The 19,590-nt window shown below is 44.4% G+C and overlaps 1 protein-coding gene across 4 annotated transcripts in view; it reads left to right on the top strand.

Annotated features, from left to right (window-relative positions):
• The window catches only part of wdr55 (WD repeat domain 55), a 60,647-nt gene that overhangs the window by 38,512 nt on the left and 2,545 nt on the right, over positions 1-19,590 (top strand). For 3 of the 4 annotated variants that reach the window (XM_043720846.1, XM_043720845.1, XM_043720848.1), the window contains 6 exons: positions 4,151-4,299; positions 8,233-8,333; positions 9,315-9,402; positions 9,894-10,073; positions 17,236-17,335; positions 18,830-18,999. In XM_043720846.1, coding sequence (XP_043576781.1) covers positions 4,151-4,299; positions 8,233-8,333; positions 9,315-9,402; positions 9,894-10,073; positions 17,236-17,335; positions 18,830-18,999 — 788 coding nt within the window. The remainder of the gene's footprint in view (positions 1-4,150; positions 4,300-8,232; positions 8,334-9,314; positions 9,403-9,893; positions 10,074-17,235; positions 17,336-18,829; positions 19,000-19,590) is intronic. The other variant, XM_043720847.1, reaches the window with a different exon arrangement.

Genomic DNA, 19,590 nt, shown 5'->3' with positions numbered 1-19,590 from the left:
TTTACAAAATTATGAGGGGCATGGATAGGATAAATAGACAAAGTCTTTTCCCTGGGGTGGGGGAGTCCAGAACTAGAGGGCATAGGTTTAGGGTGAGAGGGGAAAGATATAAAAGAGACCTAAGGGGCAACCTTTTCACTCAGAGGATAGTACGTGTATGGAATGAACTGCCAGAGGATGTGGTGGCGGCTGGTGCAGTTGCAGCATTTAAGAGGCATTTGGATGGGTATATGAATAGGAAGGGTTTGGAGGGATATGGGCTGAGTGCTGGCAGGTGGGACTAGATTGGGTTGGGATATCTGGTCGGCATGGATGGGTTGGACCGAACGGTCTGTTTCCATGCTTGGACATCTCTATGACTCTATGGGTGACTATCTGAGGGTAGTTTGCACATTCTCCCTGTGTCTGCGTGAGTTTCCTCCAGGTGCCCTGGTTTCCTCTCACAATCCAAAGATGTGCAGGTTGGGTGAATTGGCCATGTTAAATTGCTCTTGGTGTTAAGGGATGTGTAGGTTAGGTGCATTGGTTAGGGGTAAATGCAGAGTAATAGATTGGGGAATGTGTCTGGGTTGGTATGGACTTGTTGGGCCGAAGGGATTCTGTAATTCTATACAGGTTCTGAAGAAGAATTATACTTGAAATGTTATCTCTATTTCTCTCTTCACAGATACTACCAGACCTGTTAAATTTCTCCAGCATCGTCTGTGTTTGTTTCAAATTTCCAGCATCTGCAATATTTTGCTTCTAATGATGCGGGAATTTACATTAGCACCAGCATTGAGTTTCCAGCTGAAACCCTCAATCTGGCCCACAGTTCCTCAAGTCCACTCTGGCAGATCTTGTAGGTTCGAATACCAGTTTGGATGTTTGAGTGCACAATTCATAGAAACATAGACACTAGGAGCAGGAGCAGACCATTTGACCCTTCTTGCTCCACCATTTAATATGTTCATAGCTGATCCTCTGTCTCCCGTATTCCCATTATCTCCCCATTCCCCTTGATGCCTTTAAAACCTAAAACCATTATTTCTGTCTACAACTTTTTGCTGTTGAGAATTTCACAGGTTCACTACACTTTGAAGGCTTTTTTACTCAACTCAGTCTTACACCATACTGTCTCCTAGTTCCAGACTTCTCAACTAAGGAAATCCACCTCCCTGCATTTACTCTATCCAGACATGTTAGAATTTTATACATTTCAATCAGATCACCTTATCCTTCAAAACTCTCGTGAATACAGGCTCAGTTGAATCAATCTCTCCTCATGAGATAGCCCTGCCATCCCCGGTATCAATCAATCTCTCCTCATGAGATAGCCCTGCCATCCCTGGTATCAATCAAGTAAGTGAGCCTTTGCTGCACTAGCTCAATGGCAAGAGTATCCTTTTGGGAGACCAAACCTGCACGCAGTACTCTGGGTGTGCGTTCACCAAGGCACTGTGTAACTGCAGGAACACATCCCTACTTCCAAACTTTCATCCTCTTGCATAAAACATTTACCTTCCTAATTGTTTGCTACACCTGACTGTACTTTCATTGAGTGGTGTACAAGGACACCCAGATACCTTTTTATGTGCACACTTCCCAATTGATCATCATTTAAGTAATAATCTGATTCAGTAAAGGGAGATTCTCTCTCAGTAATGACTTTTTGAACAATGTGAGGGCTGTGCTATCAGAATTGTACTGAGCATGCACCACTCTCAGACGGTCAGTGCTGTGGGAGTGCAGCCCTATCAGAAAATCAGTGCTATCAGAGGGTCAGTGCTGAGGGAGTGCTGCACTGTCAGAGGGTCAGTGCTGAGGGAGTGCCGCACTGTTGGAGGGTCAGTGCTGAGGGAGTGCTGCACTGTCGGAGAGTCAGTGCTAAGGGAGTGCCACACTGTGGTAGGGTCAGTGCTGAGGGAGTGCCGCACTGCCGGAGGGTCAGTGCTGAGGGAGTGCCGCACAGTCAGAGGGTCAGTGCTGAGGGAGTGCCGCACTGTCGGAGAGTCAGTGCTGAGGGAGTGCCGTACTGTTGGAGGGTGTCATAAAAATGGCTGTGGCCCAACCCCATGGAAGAGCTGGAGAGGTCTCTGCGTTGTGTTCTGGCCAACATAATATTCACCCACCATTTTCATGGAAAATATTGTTTGCCAATTAGTTACATTCTTGTGCAGGATTTCTTGCATTATTGACAGTGAGTACATTCTAACAATATTTCATAGGCTGTGAAGCTCTTTGGGATATCCTGAGGTTGTGTAGGGTGCTATGTAAATGCCAGTTTTGTTTGATTTGATGTATTGTCACGTGTGTCTAAGTACAGTGAAAAGTTTTGTTTGTAAGCAGTACAGGCGGATCGTAGTAAGCAAGGACAAAAATGGGGTGGAAAAAAAACTTGGACAGAGTAAGGCATACAGGCCACAATACAAGGTCAGCAGGATTTGAAGTTAGAGAATCCATTCATTAGTCTAATAATGGCAGTGAAGAAGCTGTTCTTGAACTTACTGGTGTGTGTGTTAAAGCTTCTGTATCTCTTGCCTTGCAGAACAGATTGTATGAGAGTATTACCAGGTTGGGAGGGGTCTTTGATGATGTTGGCAGCCTTTTCCCGGCTGCGAGACATGTAACTGGAGTCCATGGATGGGAGGTTGGCTCCGTGATGGTCTGGACTGTGCACAGCACCATGTGTAGTTTCTTACAATCCTGGGCAGAGCAGTTGCCACACCAGGCCATTGTGCTTTCTATGGTTTAACCTTTCACATTGCATCTAACTCCTGGATTATTGTCACAGTGTAATCCTTTGCGTTACTATTTTATTTACACCCAGGCCTATTGTTAGGAAGCAAATGCAGAACCAGCCCATTGTTTTGGGTGGTAATGGTCAAGGGAGAATGTTTGCCCAACGAATCTGTGGCAGTGGGTAGCTTCCATATAGCCAAACATTCCCAATGTCTGTCTGATTCATTTCTATATCATAGGGTCTTAGAGTATCATAGTACGGGAGGAGGCCATTCAGTACACCATGTCAGTACCGGCTGCTGAAAGAGCTATCCAACTTGCCCCATTCTCCAGCCCTATCACTGTAGCCCTCTAAATTCTAACTTTGAAAAGGATATCCAGTTCTCGTTTGAAACCTCCTATGGAATCTGCTTCCATCACACTCTCAGGCAGTGCATTCTAGGTTTCTCCTCATCTCAGTCCTAGTTCTCTTACTGGCAATATTCTATCCTTTGCACTTTGTCTCCTTCGTCCATCTGTCCAATCTAATCTTCAATATGAATATAATTTCTTCCTCAGTCACTAATCTTGGCATGAATTCTGCAGCCTCAGATATTTCCCTGCTAAGTGTTAAAGCCCTTCTAGTTACTTTCCCATGTTGGCCCCTTGTTCTTCATCCATCAGCTCCTGGATGTTTCCTATGCTGTCCTAAATGAGATCTCGGATTATTGATTCTTCTAAAAGTGTTGCATTCCTTCCATACCTCTTGGAGTGTCACCCTAGATTTTATGTTCAAATTACTGGAAAGGGGCTTGAATCCATGGCTTTTTGCATGGGGGAGATTAAATCTCTTGCTGAAATGTGTGGGTGTTGCTTCAGTTTGTCAAGCTCAGTTATGTCAATTGTGGCAATTGTTCCATTTTTATTATTCAAATAACTCTGAGCTCAGATCCAGGATAGTTGAAGACGCAGAGTAAAAATCAAACTGCTGTATCTGAAGACCCTTCGCACTGACCATTAAACAAGTCCAAACCAGATACAAGTATGATTTGATTCAGAATAAATCGCAAGTGATTTGGAGAGGAGAGTTTGGGTATTTTTATGCAACCTTCACACCCCCCCCCCTCCCAATCAGCACAACCACCAACACACCACCCCACACACCACCACCATTATTAGAGGCTTGGTAGGAAGTGGCTGAAGAGCAAGGACCGTTACAAATTAGTGACAGGAGAGTTCCTCTTCCTCGCCTGGATTGGCTAAACTCTGTAATGAAATGGCTCTGTACTGATTGTCCTTCCTGATGTCTCAGATTATCTACAGCCTTTACAGGAAACAATTAACTCACTGCGTGTTAACGATGCTCTGTTTTAAGTTTGGGATTGTATGAAGCCTTAGTGATCTGCTGCAGTTCACTGTACTCTTGGATCTAACCGTTTGTTTCTGATAGGATCTTTCTGAAGACGAGGAGAAGGTGAAAGAGCCCCGGGTAAGAGAGACCCCAGAAGATGTCACTTTTGATGCTACTGTAAATACGATAGCTTTTCACCCAACGCGGGATGTCATTGCAGCTGGGGATGTGGATGGCGATGTCTATGTGTATGTATTTCTCTGCAGGCTTATGATACTATCATCAGAATAGTCCTGTCTTTGCCTTGGTCACACCAAACTGAATAGGCTGTCCTAATCATGATGCCAGAGATTCAAGATACTATTCACAAATTATATAAATTCCTTGCATGAAGGGACCGAAGGTATGGTTATTAAATTTGCTGGTGATACAAAGCTAGGTGAGAAAGTAAGTTGTGAAGAGGCTAAAAGAGCCTACACTGGATATAGAAAGTTTCAGTGAGTGGATGAAGAGCTGGTAATAGTGACATTGTGGGGAAACTGTGGGATTAGATGATTAGATTAGATTCGATTATTTACAGTGTGGAATCAGGCCCTTTGGCCCAACAAGTCCACACCGACCCGCCGAAAAGCAACCCACCCAGACCCATTCCCCTACATTTACCCCTTCACCTAACATTACGGGCAATTTAGCATGGCCAATTCACCTAACCTGCATGTTTTTTTTGGACTGTGGGAGGAAAGCGGAGCACCCGGAGGAAACCCACGCAGACACAGGGAGAATGTGCAAACTCCACACAGACAGTTCCCTGAGGTGGGAATTGAACCCGGGTCTCTGGCACTGTGAGGCAGCAGTGCTAACACCACTGTGCCACCATGCTGCCCAAATGTGAAAATGTCTTTATTGGCAGAAAGAATGAAAAAGTAGCAAATTGTTGAAATGGCATGCAAAGGATCTGGGTATCATGCAAATGGTTAGTATGCAGATACAGCATATAATTAGGAAAATTGTTATTTATCTCAAGTTGGATACAAAAGTAGGGAGGTTATATTTTTAGTTATATAGGACACTGGTGAATACATATCTACAGACAATGTATTGGTTATTATTTAGGGAAGGGTGTGAATATGGTGAAAGCAGGTCAGGGAAGGTTTACTTGAGTAATACTTGGATTGGTGCTTTCTGTTATGTAGAACAATTGGACTAGGAGAAAGTGAGGACTGTAGATGTGGTGAGGGTGTGGTACTGGAAAAGCATAGCAGGTCAGGCAGTATCCGAGGAGCAGGAAAATCAACATTTTGGGCATAAGCCCTTCGTCAGGAATCCAGTTGGGAACAGTTGGACCATCTCGGCTTATATCCACTGGAGTTTAGAAGAGTAAAAGACTACTTGGTTGATACATATAAGATCCTGAGGGTGGTGGTCTTGGATCTTCAAGGTGGATGTGGAGAGAATGGTTCCTTTTGTGGAAAAATCTAGAACTCGGATCACTGTTTAAGAATAAGGGATCACCCATTAAAGACAAGAGGTGAGAAATTTTCTGAGGGTTGAGGGTCTTTGGAACTCTGTTCCCGAAAAGGTGATGGAAGCAGAATCTTTGAATATTTTTAAAGCAGAATTGGCAAGGTTCTTGATAAGCAAGTTGTGGAAGGTATCAGGGATAGGTGGGCATATGGAGTAATTAGATCAGCCATGATCTTATTAAATGGATAGTTCCACAGGCCAAATGGCCAACTCCTGGCTCCTAATCTTTATGTTCTCATGTACTAATTGTAGCCAGAAGATAGAAAGTTCAGTATCGTTGCTATAGGAAGGGTTCAGAGGGTTTGAGCTGTCGGGAGAGGCTGAATTGGCTGAGTGTCTTTTCCCTGGAGCATCAGAGGCTGAGGGGGTGGGGGGTGACCTTATAGAAGTTTATAAAATTCTGAGTGGCTTGGTTAGGGTGAATAGTCAAGGTCTTTCCCCCATGCTAGGAGAGTCCAGAACTAGAGGGCATAGGTTTAAGATGAGAGGGGAAAGATTTAAAAGGGACCCAAGGAGCAACCTTTTCATGCAGACAGTGATGTGTATATGGAATGAGCTGCCAGAGGAAGTGGTGGAGGCTGGTACAAATGCAACATTTAAAAGGCATCTGGATGGGTATATGAATAGGAAGGGTTTAGACCAAGTGCTGGCAAATGTAATTTATTTAATTTATGGTTGGCATGGATGAGTTGGACTGAAGGGTCTGTTTCCGTGCTGTATAACTCTGTGACTCTATGATTCACTGACCGTGACTCTAACTGGTCTCCGAGGAACTGAATCGACCTATGCTGATGTTGCTCAACACTGTAGTTGCAATGTCTCCCTGGGTCAGTAAGAGCCCAATTGTTGTACACTCCTGGGTCAGTAACGAGGCTGGCCACCAACTCAGGCTATCGTATTTTTTAAATTAATTATTTGACATTGATGCTAATTAAGTTGATATTTGTTGTCTGGTCCCAGTTTCCCTGAGAAGGTGCTGTTGTCCCATCTTCTTCCACCGTTTTTCTCAAACAGTTTAAGGCTCCAAGTGTACGGAGCAATTCAGAAAACAGATAAGAGCCAAGCACACGGAAGTGCTACTCAACAGTTGTGTACAGAGACAAGACAGAATAAAGAGAGTAGGTTCCTTTCCCTAAAGGATATTAACAAAGTATTGATTTTAGGATTAATTGGCAGCTTTGAGGACATCAGTTCTAAACCCAGTTTTATATTTGGAATTGAATTTATTGTAACGTGTACCGAGGCACAGTGAAAAGCTTTGTCTTGCGAGCAATACAGGCAGATCAGATAGTTAAGTAGCATAGATAGTAAATAATAGGTAAACAGCGGCAAAACCAAAAACACAGGTACAGGCAAATGTTCAGAGTTTGAGAGTCCATTCAGTATTCTAACAACAGTAGGGTAGAAACTATTTCAAAACCGGCTGGTGTGTGTGTTCAGGCTTCTGTACCTTCTCCCCGATGGTAGAGGTTGTAGAAAAACATTGCCAGGGTGGGATGGATCTTTGAGAATGCTGGCGGCCTTTCCTTGACAGCGGGCCTGGTAGATGGATTCTATTGATGGGAGGTTGGCCTTTGTGTTCACCACTCTCTGTAAACGTCTCCGATCTTGAATGGTACAGTTGCCATACCAGGTAGTGATACATCCAGACAGCATGCTCTCGATGGCACACCTATAAAAGTTGGCAAGGGAAAAAGTGAGGACTGCAGATGCTGGAGATCAGAGTCGAGAGTGTGGTGCTGGAAAAGCACAGCAGGTCAGGCAGCATCCGAGGAGCAGGAGAATCGATGTTTCAGACATAAGCCCTTTGTCATGCTTTTCCTGATGAAGGACTTATGCCTGAAACATCGATTCTCCTGCACCTCGGATGCTGCCAGACCTGCTGTGCTTTTCCAGCACCATACTCTCGACCCCAATTTTATATTTCCATATTTTTAAAACTGCGAAATTGGGAGAACTGAGGAAGGGAGTGGTGAAGGTGGGGTGTGTTGGGGAGAGTGCTGGAGGGGCTAGCATTGAGCCACTAGGAGAAAGGCAAGCTAATGGAACCTGACAGGTCCTCGCACTTCCTAGACCGTCCTACCCGTCCTTCCCCAGTTGGTTTTTGCCTCCTCTCCTGACTAATTTCAGGCATTTATTGCATCCTTAATGCTTCAGATCACTGTTCCTGTTTTGTAGCTGGTTCAGGCTTTTACATTCTTGCCTGAACGTGTGCGTTCTAATGTTTATGTAATTGAAAAATTGCTGCAAACTACTATCGGTACACTTCCAAATCTCAGTCTCAAGTGATTTCGAAACGTTATTGAATAAATGCTATTATTTAATTAAAAGTTGCTCTCTCATAGAATCTATGGACTTCTTTTGACAGAAGGCAGATTGAAATGGATTTATTTCAGATAGACACTGTAATCTTGCAACACTTAGTTAAAATTATTGAGGTTGATTAGCACGTTATTTACTCATTTATTGACATGTTGCTTTTTTGACTTAGAGAGAAGAGGTGGGTATCAGTTTGTCAGGTTAAGGCTAAGGTTTAAGCAGAGCTTAAATCAGTGGTAGCTTGGGTAGCAGTGAGCAAATTGTCAGTGGGAGGAAGAGGATATAAATCTCAAAGAAGTGAGAAGAGAAATAAACTTTGCACTAATTTTAATTTGCAGCATCTCCTATTCATGTGAGGAATCTGGAAATGAGGAACTGTGGTCATCAGGACATCACATGAAATCTTGTCGCCAGCTGGAATTTACCCAGAATGGGCAAGGTGAGGTCTCTATCTTCAACTTCCCATCAGCAAAACAGGGCAGTTCGGCTGACTGAAAGTTCCACTTACATCAGCGAAGCCATCAGCAGCACTGTGATACCCTTGCCCTGCAGTAACACTGTCTGATACTCTCACTCTTCGTAACATTGTCTGATAATTGTGCCCATCAGTAACGCCATCCAATTATCGCACCCATCAGTAACGTCATCCAATAATCGTGCCTGTCAGTGACACCATCCAATAATTGCCCCCTTCGGTGATGCCATCGGATAATCTCACGCTTCAGTAACACCATCCAATACTCATGCCCTTCAGTAACACCATCTGATAAACTCACGTGCTTCAGTAACGCCATCCGATACTCACGCGTTTCAGTAACGCCATCCGATACTCACGCGTTTCAGTAACGCCATCCGATACTCACGCCCTTCAGTAACACCATCTGATAAACTCTCGCGCTTCAGTAACGCCATCCGATACTCACGCCCTTCAGTAACACCATCCAATATCATGCCCTTCAGTAACACCATCTGATAAACTCACGCGCTTCAGTAACGCCATCCGATACTCACGTGTTTCAGTAACGCCATCCGATACTCACGCCCTTCAGTAACACCATCTGATAAACTCACGCGCTTCAGTAACGCCATCCGATACTCACGCCCTTCAGTAACACCATCCGATACTCACGCCCTTCAGTAACACCATCGGATACTCACGTGCTTCAGTAATGCTGTCAGACCCTCTGCCCTGGAGTGACACTGATGTTGAAATGTGAATATCTGTATGAATTTACTGGAATTTTTCTTATCTCTTAATAGTATTATGAATATTTATTTCTTTATTTTACATTCTTGATTTCAATGTTATTAATTCTTCTTTTAAAATTGAGAACATTGGAATCCCTTAATGTGTCAGTTGGTACAGCTGGAGCATCTTATGTTACAACCTTGTCAGAATTCACCATTTCTCCTCTTCCAGAGCTTTTCACAGTTTCCAAGGATAAATCTATTCACATTCTCAATGTCGAGAGAGGCAAATTGGTTACAAGGATTCCAAAAGCTCACAGGTAAGTGATGTGGGTGATGAACAGCCTGGAGAAGGCAAACTGGAGTGGGGTGGTATTATTTAGGGGCATTGGGCCTTCTGTGAGCAGTGGGTGAAGAGTGAGTATCAGAGGGAGGGTTGTTGAATGTGCGATTGAGAATAAAGTCAGGAAGCCTATCTCCATCTCATGATGCTTTTCCACAGATCCCATCCCTGAATTTCATTTCACTCTCTCACAGGTGGCTGTTTCTCAGTCTGTTTGGTCTATCTCTTTGTCAATTCCAAAGTTTTTGTTGTTAATCGTCAATTTATTATCATCTTGTTTCAGGAACTGGCCGAATTAATTCCCAGCCCTTTTTTCCTGTTAGTTAAGCTGTAACCTCTACTGACTCCTCTTGTTTGACCTGTGTCCTCTGCTCACTCCCTGTGACTGACCTATGACCCCTCCCCCTCCCGTATGACATCACTGTGGCTGACATTTTGTCTCTGCCTCTGTTGGTGTTTTCGCTGCAGTGCCGCCATTAATAGCTTGAAGCTGATCGATGAAAATCTCTTTGCCACGGGTGACGACAATGGTTTATTGAAAGTATGGGACTTACGAAAGGGAACCTCACTTATGGAGATGAAAAACCATGACGACTACATCAGTGACATCACGATCGACCAGAACAAGAAGATTCTGCTCACGACCAGGTACAGGAATTACTCAGGCTGGAAAACATGAGGCTATCTGGGTAGTGCACTTCATTATGGTTCAGTGCCAGTCCCCCTCTGTCAGCACCTCCCATTCTGGAGACCCAAGCACATAATCATGCCTGATCCTCAGTGCAATTCCCTCATTATTGTGCTATCAGACTTGCAACTGAAATGTTAAATAAGATCTTATGGATGTAAAAGATTCCATTTGGAAGAGGAGCTTGAAGTTTTCCGGGAACAACTCTGAGTTGAGTCCTATGTTCTTCATTTCAGAATAACAATATCTGTAGTAATTTGCTTTTATTGGGTGTACAAAGCCTTTCCCATTGAAGATGGGAAAGTTAAGATGACATTTGATTGAGGGGTTCATAATTATGAGCCGTTGGAACAGAGGAAGTGTTCACTGTGTTGGTGACGTTGGACAGCGGAAGACACCAGTTAAAAGTGACTAACAAAAGAAACAATGCTGTCATGGCAGTGGGGATGAACATTCTTGTCACCTCAAGTGGGATCTGGAATGCATTGTCAGATTCAACCAACCCCTTTAAAAAAGAATTGGGCAATAATGTGAAGAAAAAAGATGAGTGATTCAGCCGCAATGTGGGGCAATTGCAGAGAGTTAGCACAGACATTGTGGATCAAATTCTGTATCCAGAAGCAGGGAATTGTGGGCCCTCATGCAGGCCTCATATAACCTGTCTTCCCTCACACTTACTTACATACACACACACCCACACCAAAATCAGGTGAAAGAATTGAATGTACTGGTCAAAAGGCTGGTGGGAAAAGGTGGGTTCAGATTTGTTGGGCACCACCATTGGGAAAATGAGGGATTTAATTTGCGAATAGACTGAGAAAGTCAGATGGACAAACGTAGCCTTGATGAGGTTTTCGAGATAGTCTGTATAAACAGCACATCCTGGAGCCAGCCTGACAGTGAGCTGGACTGGAGGTGGGTGTTGTGCATTGACAGAGGATTCGTTTAACAACCTCACAGCGAAGGCAGTCTGAAGTACCAGTGATCGTCATAAGGTAGAATTTTACAACCGTTTTCAGGGAGATGAGTGGGTAGGAAATTAATACTTTATAGTTAAATAAGGGCCGTCATTTGGGCATGAAATCAGCTGAGAGATACAGTGACAAATATTTAAGGGGGTACTTCAGATACATTTGAATGAGAGAGAAAAGTTCCAAGTGAATAAGTATGCTCAAGTCATCATTACAGAGGTATGGTTGTAGAATGACAGAGATTAGGAACTGAATATTGAAGGTGGCTCAGTGGTTAGCACTGCTGCCTCACAGCACCAGGGACCCAGATTCAATTCCTGCCTCAGGCAACTGCCTGTGTGGAGTTTGCATATTCTCCCTGTGTCTGTGTGGGTTTCCTCCAGGTGCTCCGGTTTCCTCCCACAGTCCAAAGATGTGCAGGTTAGGTGAATTGGCCGTGCTAAATTGCCCGTAGTGTTAGGTGTAGGGGAATGGGTCTAGGTAGGTTGCTCTTTGGAGGGTTGGTGTGGACTTGTTGGGCCGAAGGGTCTGTTTCCACACTGTAGGGAATCTAATCTAATCTAATTTGATCCATGACATTGAAGCGGGACAAAAAGGTAGGAAAGATGGAGGGGAGGACATATTACCTGAGGTTAACTAAAAAGAATGTTAACATAGAACAGTACAGGCCCTTCGGCCCATGATGTTGTGCCAAGCATTTATCTTAATATTAGATCAACCTAACCCCTCAATTTACTGTCGTCCAGCAGTCCCTTAAATAAAGACTATATTAAAGATAAAGCAGCATACAATTGCTGAAGGATAGAAGGCAGGGTGGAAGATTGGACAATGTATAAAATAGCAGAGTATGACTGCAAGATTCAATAAAGTATCACACAGATTCAGTACTCCCCTTTGAGAAGGAATTCTTCCACATCCCAGTCCTAAATGGATGACTGCTTATGATGAGATTGTGTCCTTGGCTGTCAACAAGAAGGACCAATCTCTGTGAATCTGCAGCACTGGGGAAGAATGGAGCTGTTCCAAAGGGACTGGCTCCAGCTGAATCCTGCTGGAGCTGAGCGAGAGTCCTCACGAATTGCACAACCAAGCTCAACAGATAGGACTTCAAACTAAATCCTGGGGGTTTGGTTTCAGCTGCATGGAAAATTCTGGAAAAAGTTAAAGTGGGGGGAAGTTTCCACAACAGGTAATAGGACAGAAAGTATGGAAAGAATCAGGAATCTAACTTCAGGCAGAGCAGATAAGGGGACAGCTATGAGAAGAGGGACAGTCGATGCAGGACTGAGGATGTTGCATGGAATATATGAAACAAGGTAAATGAACTTGTAGCACAGACTGAAATGGGCATGTACAATGATATGGGTATCACAGAGATGTGGTTGTAAGGGGATCAGCTGGGAGCTATTCAAGGTCACGTGACCTATGAAAGACAGGCAGATGGAAAGGAAAAGAAAAAGACGCTGATAGAACTTGTGTACAAGTCTCCGAGCAGTGGTCAGGATGTGGGGAGGAAAATAAATCAGGAGAGGGAAAAGGCATGGAAGAAAGGCTGTATTACAATGATAATGGGAGAATTCAATATGCAGGTGGACTGGGAAAATCAGCTTGGCAGCAGATTCCAAGAAAAGGAATTTGTGGAACATTTACGAGCAGTTTGTGATAGAGCCCACTAAGGAACAGGCAATTCTGGATTTAGTGATGTGTGATGAGGGAAGTTTGATTAGGGAGCTCAAGGTTAAGGAACCTCTAGGAGGCAGTGACCATAACATCATAAAGTTCACCCTGTAATTTGAGAGGGAGAAGATGGAATCAGATGCAACAGTATTACAACTGAGTAAATGTAACTACAAGGACATGATGGAGGAGCTGGCCAGAGTTGATTGGAAGGGGGAGCCCAGCAAGAAAGAGAGTGAAGCAGGAGTTTCTGGGGTTATTCAGGAGGCACTGCAGAAATTCATCCCAAGGAAGAAGAAATATACTCGAGGGAAGATGAGGCAACAATGGCTGACAAGGAAAGACAGGGAGAACACAAAAGCAAAAGAAAAAGCATACAATGTGGTGAAGATGGGGAAGCCATTAGAAACCAGCAGAGGGTAACTAACAAAGCAAAAAGAAGAGATAAGATGAAATATGAGAATAATATAAAAGAAGCTGAAAGAGGTTTTTTTCAAGACATGTAAAAGGTTAGAGTGAGGCAAGAGTGGACATTGGGCAGCTGGAAGACGAGGCTGAAGAAGTCGTAACAGGGAACAAGGAAGTGGCAGAGGAACTGAATAAGATTTGCATCGGTTTTCAATAGAAGACACCAGCAGCATACCAGAAGTTCAAGAGAGACATGGGACAAAAGTGAGAGCACTGGTCATCACTAAGGAGAAGGTGCTGGGGAAGCTGAAATGTCTGAGGGTGGATAAATTACCAAGACGGGATTGACTACACCCCAGAGTTCATGAGATAGCTGAGGAGATTGTAGAGGCATTGCTGATATTTCAGAATCACTGGAGCCAGGGAGGATTTCAGATGGCTGGAAAATGGCTAACGCAGTACCTCTGTTTAAGAAAGGAGAGAGGCAGAGGCAGAAAACTATAGGTAAGAGAGCCTAACGTCAGTTGTTGGTAAGATTTTAGAGTGCCTTCTTAAGAATGAGACTGCAGAGTACTTAGAAGTGCATGGTAAAATAGGGCAGGGTCACCATGGCTTCGTTAAGGAGTGGTCATGTCTGACAAATGTGTGGATTTCTTTGCAGAAGTAACAATCAAGACAAAAGAGAGTCAATGATCTATTTGGATTTCCAGTAGGCCTTTGCACAGGAGGCTGCTAAATAAGATAAGAGCATGGTGTTCATGACGAGGTAGAGGATTGGCTGACTGCCAAAAAGCGGAGAATCCGTATAAAGTGCTCTTTTATAGGATGGCAGCCAGTAGCACGAGGTTCCACAGGGGTCTGTGTTGGCACCACAGCTATTCACATTATGCATTAACAATCTGAACAAAGGAACTGAGGACAGTGTTGCAGATATCACAAAGGTAGGTGGAGGGACGGGTAGTGCTGAGGGACAGGTGGGTCTAGGGGTGCAGGTACAAAATTCTTTGAAGTGTGTGTCACATATAGACAGGATGGTTAAAAAGGCGTTTGGCGCACTCCATTGGTCAGTCCTTTGAGTCTAGGAGTTGGGAAGTCATGTTGAGGTTGTAAAGGACATTGGTGAGGCCTCTTCTGGAGTATTGTGTCCAGTTGTGGTCGCCCAGTTATAGGGAGGATATTCCTAAACTGGAGAGGGTTCGGAAGAGATTTACCAGGATATTGCAGGTTGGAGTTAGAAAGAAAATCTGGATAGGCTAAGACTGGAGCATAGGAAATTGAGAGGTGACCTTATAGGAATTTATAAAATAATGAAGGGTATAGACAGAGTTAATGGTAGGTGTCTTTTTCTTAGGAGGGATTTCAAGACTAGGAGACATTTTTAAGGTGAGAGGAGGGAGATTTAAGGGGCAATTTCTTTTACACAAAGGGTGGTGCGTATGTGTGGAATGAACATCTTGAGGAACTGGTGAATGTGGGTACAATTACAATATTTGAAAGATATTTGGAAAAGTACATTGATAGGAAAGGTTTGGAGGGCCTTTAGCAGACAATTAAGACTAGTTTAGTTTGGGATTATGTTTGGCACGCACTTCTAAGTACTCTGCAGTCTCATTCTTAAGAAGTGACTCCATGCTGTATCACTCTGACTCTAACTCGTTATCCACAATAAACATCAAACTGACAGCTCTGTACTCTTCTGTTTCTGGTGCCCATTATAGATAGAGTCACGGAAACCTACAGCAGTGAGACAGGCTCTTTGGCCCAAAACTGGTCCATGCCGACCAAAATGTCCATCCACGCCAATCCCATTTCCCTGCACTTGGCCCATATCCTTCTAATCCTTTCCTATCCATGAATTTGTCCAAATGCCTTTTAAATGTTGTTAATGTACCCGTTTCAACCACTTCGACTGGCAGCTCATTCCATATGTGTACCACCCTCTGTGTAAAAAAAGTAGCCCCCCAGGTTCCCTTTTATTCTTTCCCCACTAAACTTAAGCTGATGCCCCTAGTCCTCGATTCCCCAAGCCTGGGAAAAAGACTGAGTATGTTCACCCTAACCATTACCTTTTATGATCTTATACACTTCTAAAAGACTCCCCCCTCAGTCTCCTACACGCTAAGGAAAGAAGTCCCAGCTTGTCCAACCTCTCCCTATAACTCAGACCGTTGAGTCCAGGCAACATCCTTGTAAATATCATCTACACTCTTTCCAGTTTAATAACATCCTTCCTATAGCAAAGTGACCAAAACTGAACACAATACTCCCAATGTGGCCTCACCAACATCCTTTATAACTGCAACATAACTTCCCAACTTAATGCCCTGACCAATGAAGGCCAATGTGTCAAATACCTTCTTCACTGCCCTGTCTACCTGTGATTCCTCTTTCAGAGAATGGTGAACCTGAACTCCAAGGTTCCTCTGTTCCATTACAGTCCTTAAGGACCTACCATTCAGCATGAAACCCTTAGGTTGTCTTGACTTTTCAAGATGCAAGACCTCATCTATATTAAACTCCAGTTGCCATTTCTCGGCCCACTTCCCCAGGTGATCAAGGTCCTGCTGCAATTTCTGATAACCTTCCTCACTGTCCACGATACCACCTATTTTAGTGTCATCTGCAAACTTACTAAGGAAACCTTGTACATTCTCATCCAAATCATTGATATAGATAACGAACAGTAATGGGCCCAGCACTGACCCCTGAGGCACTCCACTAGTCACTCAACCGTTTGAGCTTTTCTGGAATTACCTTCATAAACCCCTTTGCTTTCCTTAAAACCTACCCTAACATCTCATGGCTCAATGTCATTTTTTGTCTGATAAACCTTCCTTGGGATGTTTTTTTTCCAGCAAGCAGCTATACAACCACCAGCAGTCACTATTAACATTGCCCATTCTACCCATAATTCTCTCATTGGTGTTATTATTTGGTTTCACACGAAACCTAGGAAATAAATACAAGTCCTCCAGTTCCATTGTATTTGTGGGATCTTGCTTTGCATATGTGGTAGCTGCAATAGCCTGCTGAGTGAGGGCGCTGCAGTGAACAAGGGGAAGGAGGAAACAGTTTATTTAACATCAGGCTGGTCATCATTGCTCAAATCCACTTGCATTCTCGAAAGGAAGGCTCAGCCAGAGACTGTGCTGCAAACAAACTCGGGAGCAGCTGGAGGCTGACGGGTGACCTGACACAGGTCTACAAAATGATGTGATAGGATGGATAATCAGAGGCATTTTCCCAGGGGTGAAATATCAACTCTGAGAGGGCAAAGGGTCACAGTGAGAGGAGAGAAGTGCAGGGAGAATGTTTCTTATAAAGGCCAGTGGAGGTGGTGGAAGCAGTTACATCAGTAAGACGTACCTTGACAGACACATGGAGAGAGTGGAACAGAGGGATAGAAACTGCCCCCCCGTGGGGGATAAGTGGTGGGTCTGTATTAGGATTAGGAATTGGTGCAGGCTTCCTGTTCCTGTGCTGTATTCTATTGTAATTCTTCTCGTAAATCACAGAAGCCCTACGGTGTGGAAACAAGTCCACACAGACTCTCCCAAGAGTATCCCACCCACACCCATTCCCATACCCTATGTTTACTCCTAACTAATGTACCTAGCCTACACATCCCTGAACACTATGGGGCAATTTAGCGTGGCCAGTACACCTAAGCTGCACATCTTTGGACAGTGGGAGGAACCCACGCAGACATGGGGACAATGTGCAAACTCCACACAGACAGTCGCCTGAGGCTGGAATCGAACCCAGGTCCCTGGTGCTGAAAGGCAGCAGTGCTAACCACTGAGCCAGTGTGCAGTGGTACGTTTAGCTCTTCTTCAAGGTCTCATTAGGCTGAGTTGAGGGAGGAAGTTTCTAGATTTCTGAGCTGTTGTTCGGGTTGACTGATTGCTTTGTCCTTCCCAACCACTATGCAAACCCGACAGGATGGTAAGCTGTGCACTGTTTGTAGTTTACATGTTCATCTCTCTCTCTCTCCCTCTTGTTTTCCTCCCTGACTGCTCTCCTATTCCTCTGTTTGAAACATTGTTCCGTCTGTCTGTCTTTGCAGCGGTGATGGTACGATGTGTGTTTTTAACATCAAGAGGCGCCGTTTTGACCTGCAGTCGGAATTTCAGGATGGTGACCTTACATCGTTGGCTATAATGAAGGTAAATCCTTTTAAAACTGAAATTTATTCAATGTGAGGAGTTTGTGATCTCAACTAGGAAGGAAGAGAGCACCTCTCCCTCTCCAAGTAATGGCCAACAGGATCAGCACACTCTGATTGGGCTCAGCTCCATCTTGTGCCGCTACGGTGCCCAACCTACGGGGACTGGAGTCACCCACACCAGGGACAGGAGAACATCAGTGACCACTGGGGTTTATATCATGTTGATCATACTCATTTTCCTGGTACCTGTCCAACAGATCAACATATTTACTCAGTAAACACGGAAAAAGTGCTGGAGAAGTTCAGGTCCGGCAGATTTGTGGAGTTAGAAACAGTTAATGTCCAATATATGCCGGTAATTCTTGGACTCAAAACATTAATTCTTGTTACAGATCAGATCAGATATATTCACCCCCTCACCCCCCCCCACCAAAAAGTATTTTAAGGAAATAGCCTTGACCTTAACTTTTATATTTATTTAAAGGCATTGTTCCACATGTGGTTTGATTAGTCCACCGCAAGGCGTTAATCAAACACACTAATCAAACACACGTTAATCAAATACAACACAGTAAAAATATTTTTAGAAAGGCAGAACTCAACAAGATAATATCTTACTGTTCCACTAAACCCTAACTGTTCCAAGAGAGGAAGCATCCCATAAACACACCCTTTTGTAAAAATGAAGTTCAATAAAACAGCTATGATTCAGTCTCTCTCTGGTCAAGAAGAAACAAACAATATAGCCCTTTTAATTTTGACAAGAAAGTCCTGCTATCTCAGACTCCACTTCAGTGGTTGGAAATCCAAGCTTTTAGCTCAGCAGCCAACAGAAATCTTCTTCCAACTGAAGGCAAAACTAAAAATTACCCTGGGTCTGGGTGAGCCCAGAGGCCACCCACACATGATCTTTAGTCTAAATTGAAAAACCCACCAAGGGAGAACTCAAAAGCTGTTTCCCAATTGCCTGTCGGAAGCAGACGTTCCATCACCCCCTCTGCAGCAGAGAACACATCTCTCTTAAAGGCACGCTACCATGACATTCTATTTCTACTTCATAGATGCAGCCAGACCTGCTGAGTTTCTCAAGCATTCTGTGTTTGCTTCAGGTTTCCAACAGGTACAATTTTTTTTTGCATTTTATTTAGCATATTTGAAAAAGTTATGAAATACCTTTTGGCAGTTTGGAATTTCATCTCCTAACCTTTGAGTTGCTAGTCAAGCAGCTGTATAAGGGAGCAGAGACAGAGATACCCTGTCACTATGTCTGTGTGTGTGGTAGAGAGGCTCTGGGCTAACTGCATGGGCCAGGATCGCAAGCTGAACTGATATTGTAAAGATCATCAGTGAGTTCCTCATGGTCTGAGACATCTTTATTTGACTTTGGTGAAAAGTTCATGAGCTGTCTATTATGGTCACGGAGCAGCTCCCTGCCAGCACCCTGTTCATCTCATCCTCCCTCACCGCTGACCGTCTTTCTGTTTGTGATCAGCGAGGCAGTAAGGTGGTCTGCAGTTCGACTGCGGGAATGATCTACCTCTTCAACTGGGATGGGTTTGGAGCCACCAGTGATCGATTCCTGGTGCCAGGAGAATCCATTGACTGTATTGTTCCCGTCAGTGATACTATTCTGTGCACAGCCTCAATGGATGGAGTCATCAGGTGAGAGCACACAGCTTGGAAACTGTTCAATCACGGCACACGTTGAGATCCCATCTGCCTCCCACCACCCCTTTGCTCCCAGGCCCCTTCCTGCACTGCATCCCCACCCACCTGACACTTACCACCCCACCCCATCCCCACATGTGCGCGCGCGCACGCACACACCCCACCCCCACCCCCACTTCCCATAAACTGTGCAAGAGAGACCCTGAGACTGTGTATGTGCAAGAGAGGGTCCTTGTAAAGCTGTGAGGGTATGTGATCCTGTGCAAGAGAGAAATGCAGACAACCTGTCACTGTGTGCGTGCACGGCTGAGAGAGAGAGAGACCAATCACTGTCTGTGAGGCACATAGGGATTTGGAGAGGGAGAGACCCCGTTACTGTGTGTGTGTGTGTGTGTGTGTGTGAGTGAGAGAGAGACCGAGACCTCATTGTGTGTGTGAGAGAGAGAGGGAGACGCTGTCACTGTGTGTGTGTATGAGAGAGAGAGAGAAACACCCCGTTACTGAGAGTGTGGTGAGAGAGAGATGCCATCACTGTGTGAGGGGGGTGGGGACCCTATTACTGTGTGTGAGGGGGAAGAGAGAGAG

Source organism: Chiloscyllium plagiosum, chromosome 31 (genome assembly GCF_004010195.1).
Source record: "Chiloscyllium plagiosum isolate BGI_BamShark_2017 chromosome 31, ASM401019v2, whole genome shotgun sequence".
NCBI lineage: Eukaryota > Metazoa > Chordata > Chondrichthyes > Orectolobiformes > Hemiscylliidae > Chiloscyllium > Chiloscyllium plagiosum.
Note: the sequence above shows the minus strand (reverse complement) of the source record. Positions and strands in the feature narration are given on the sequence as shown.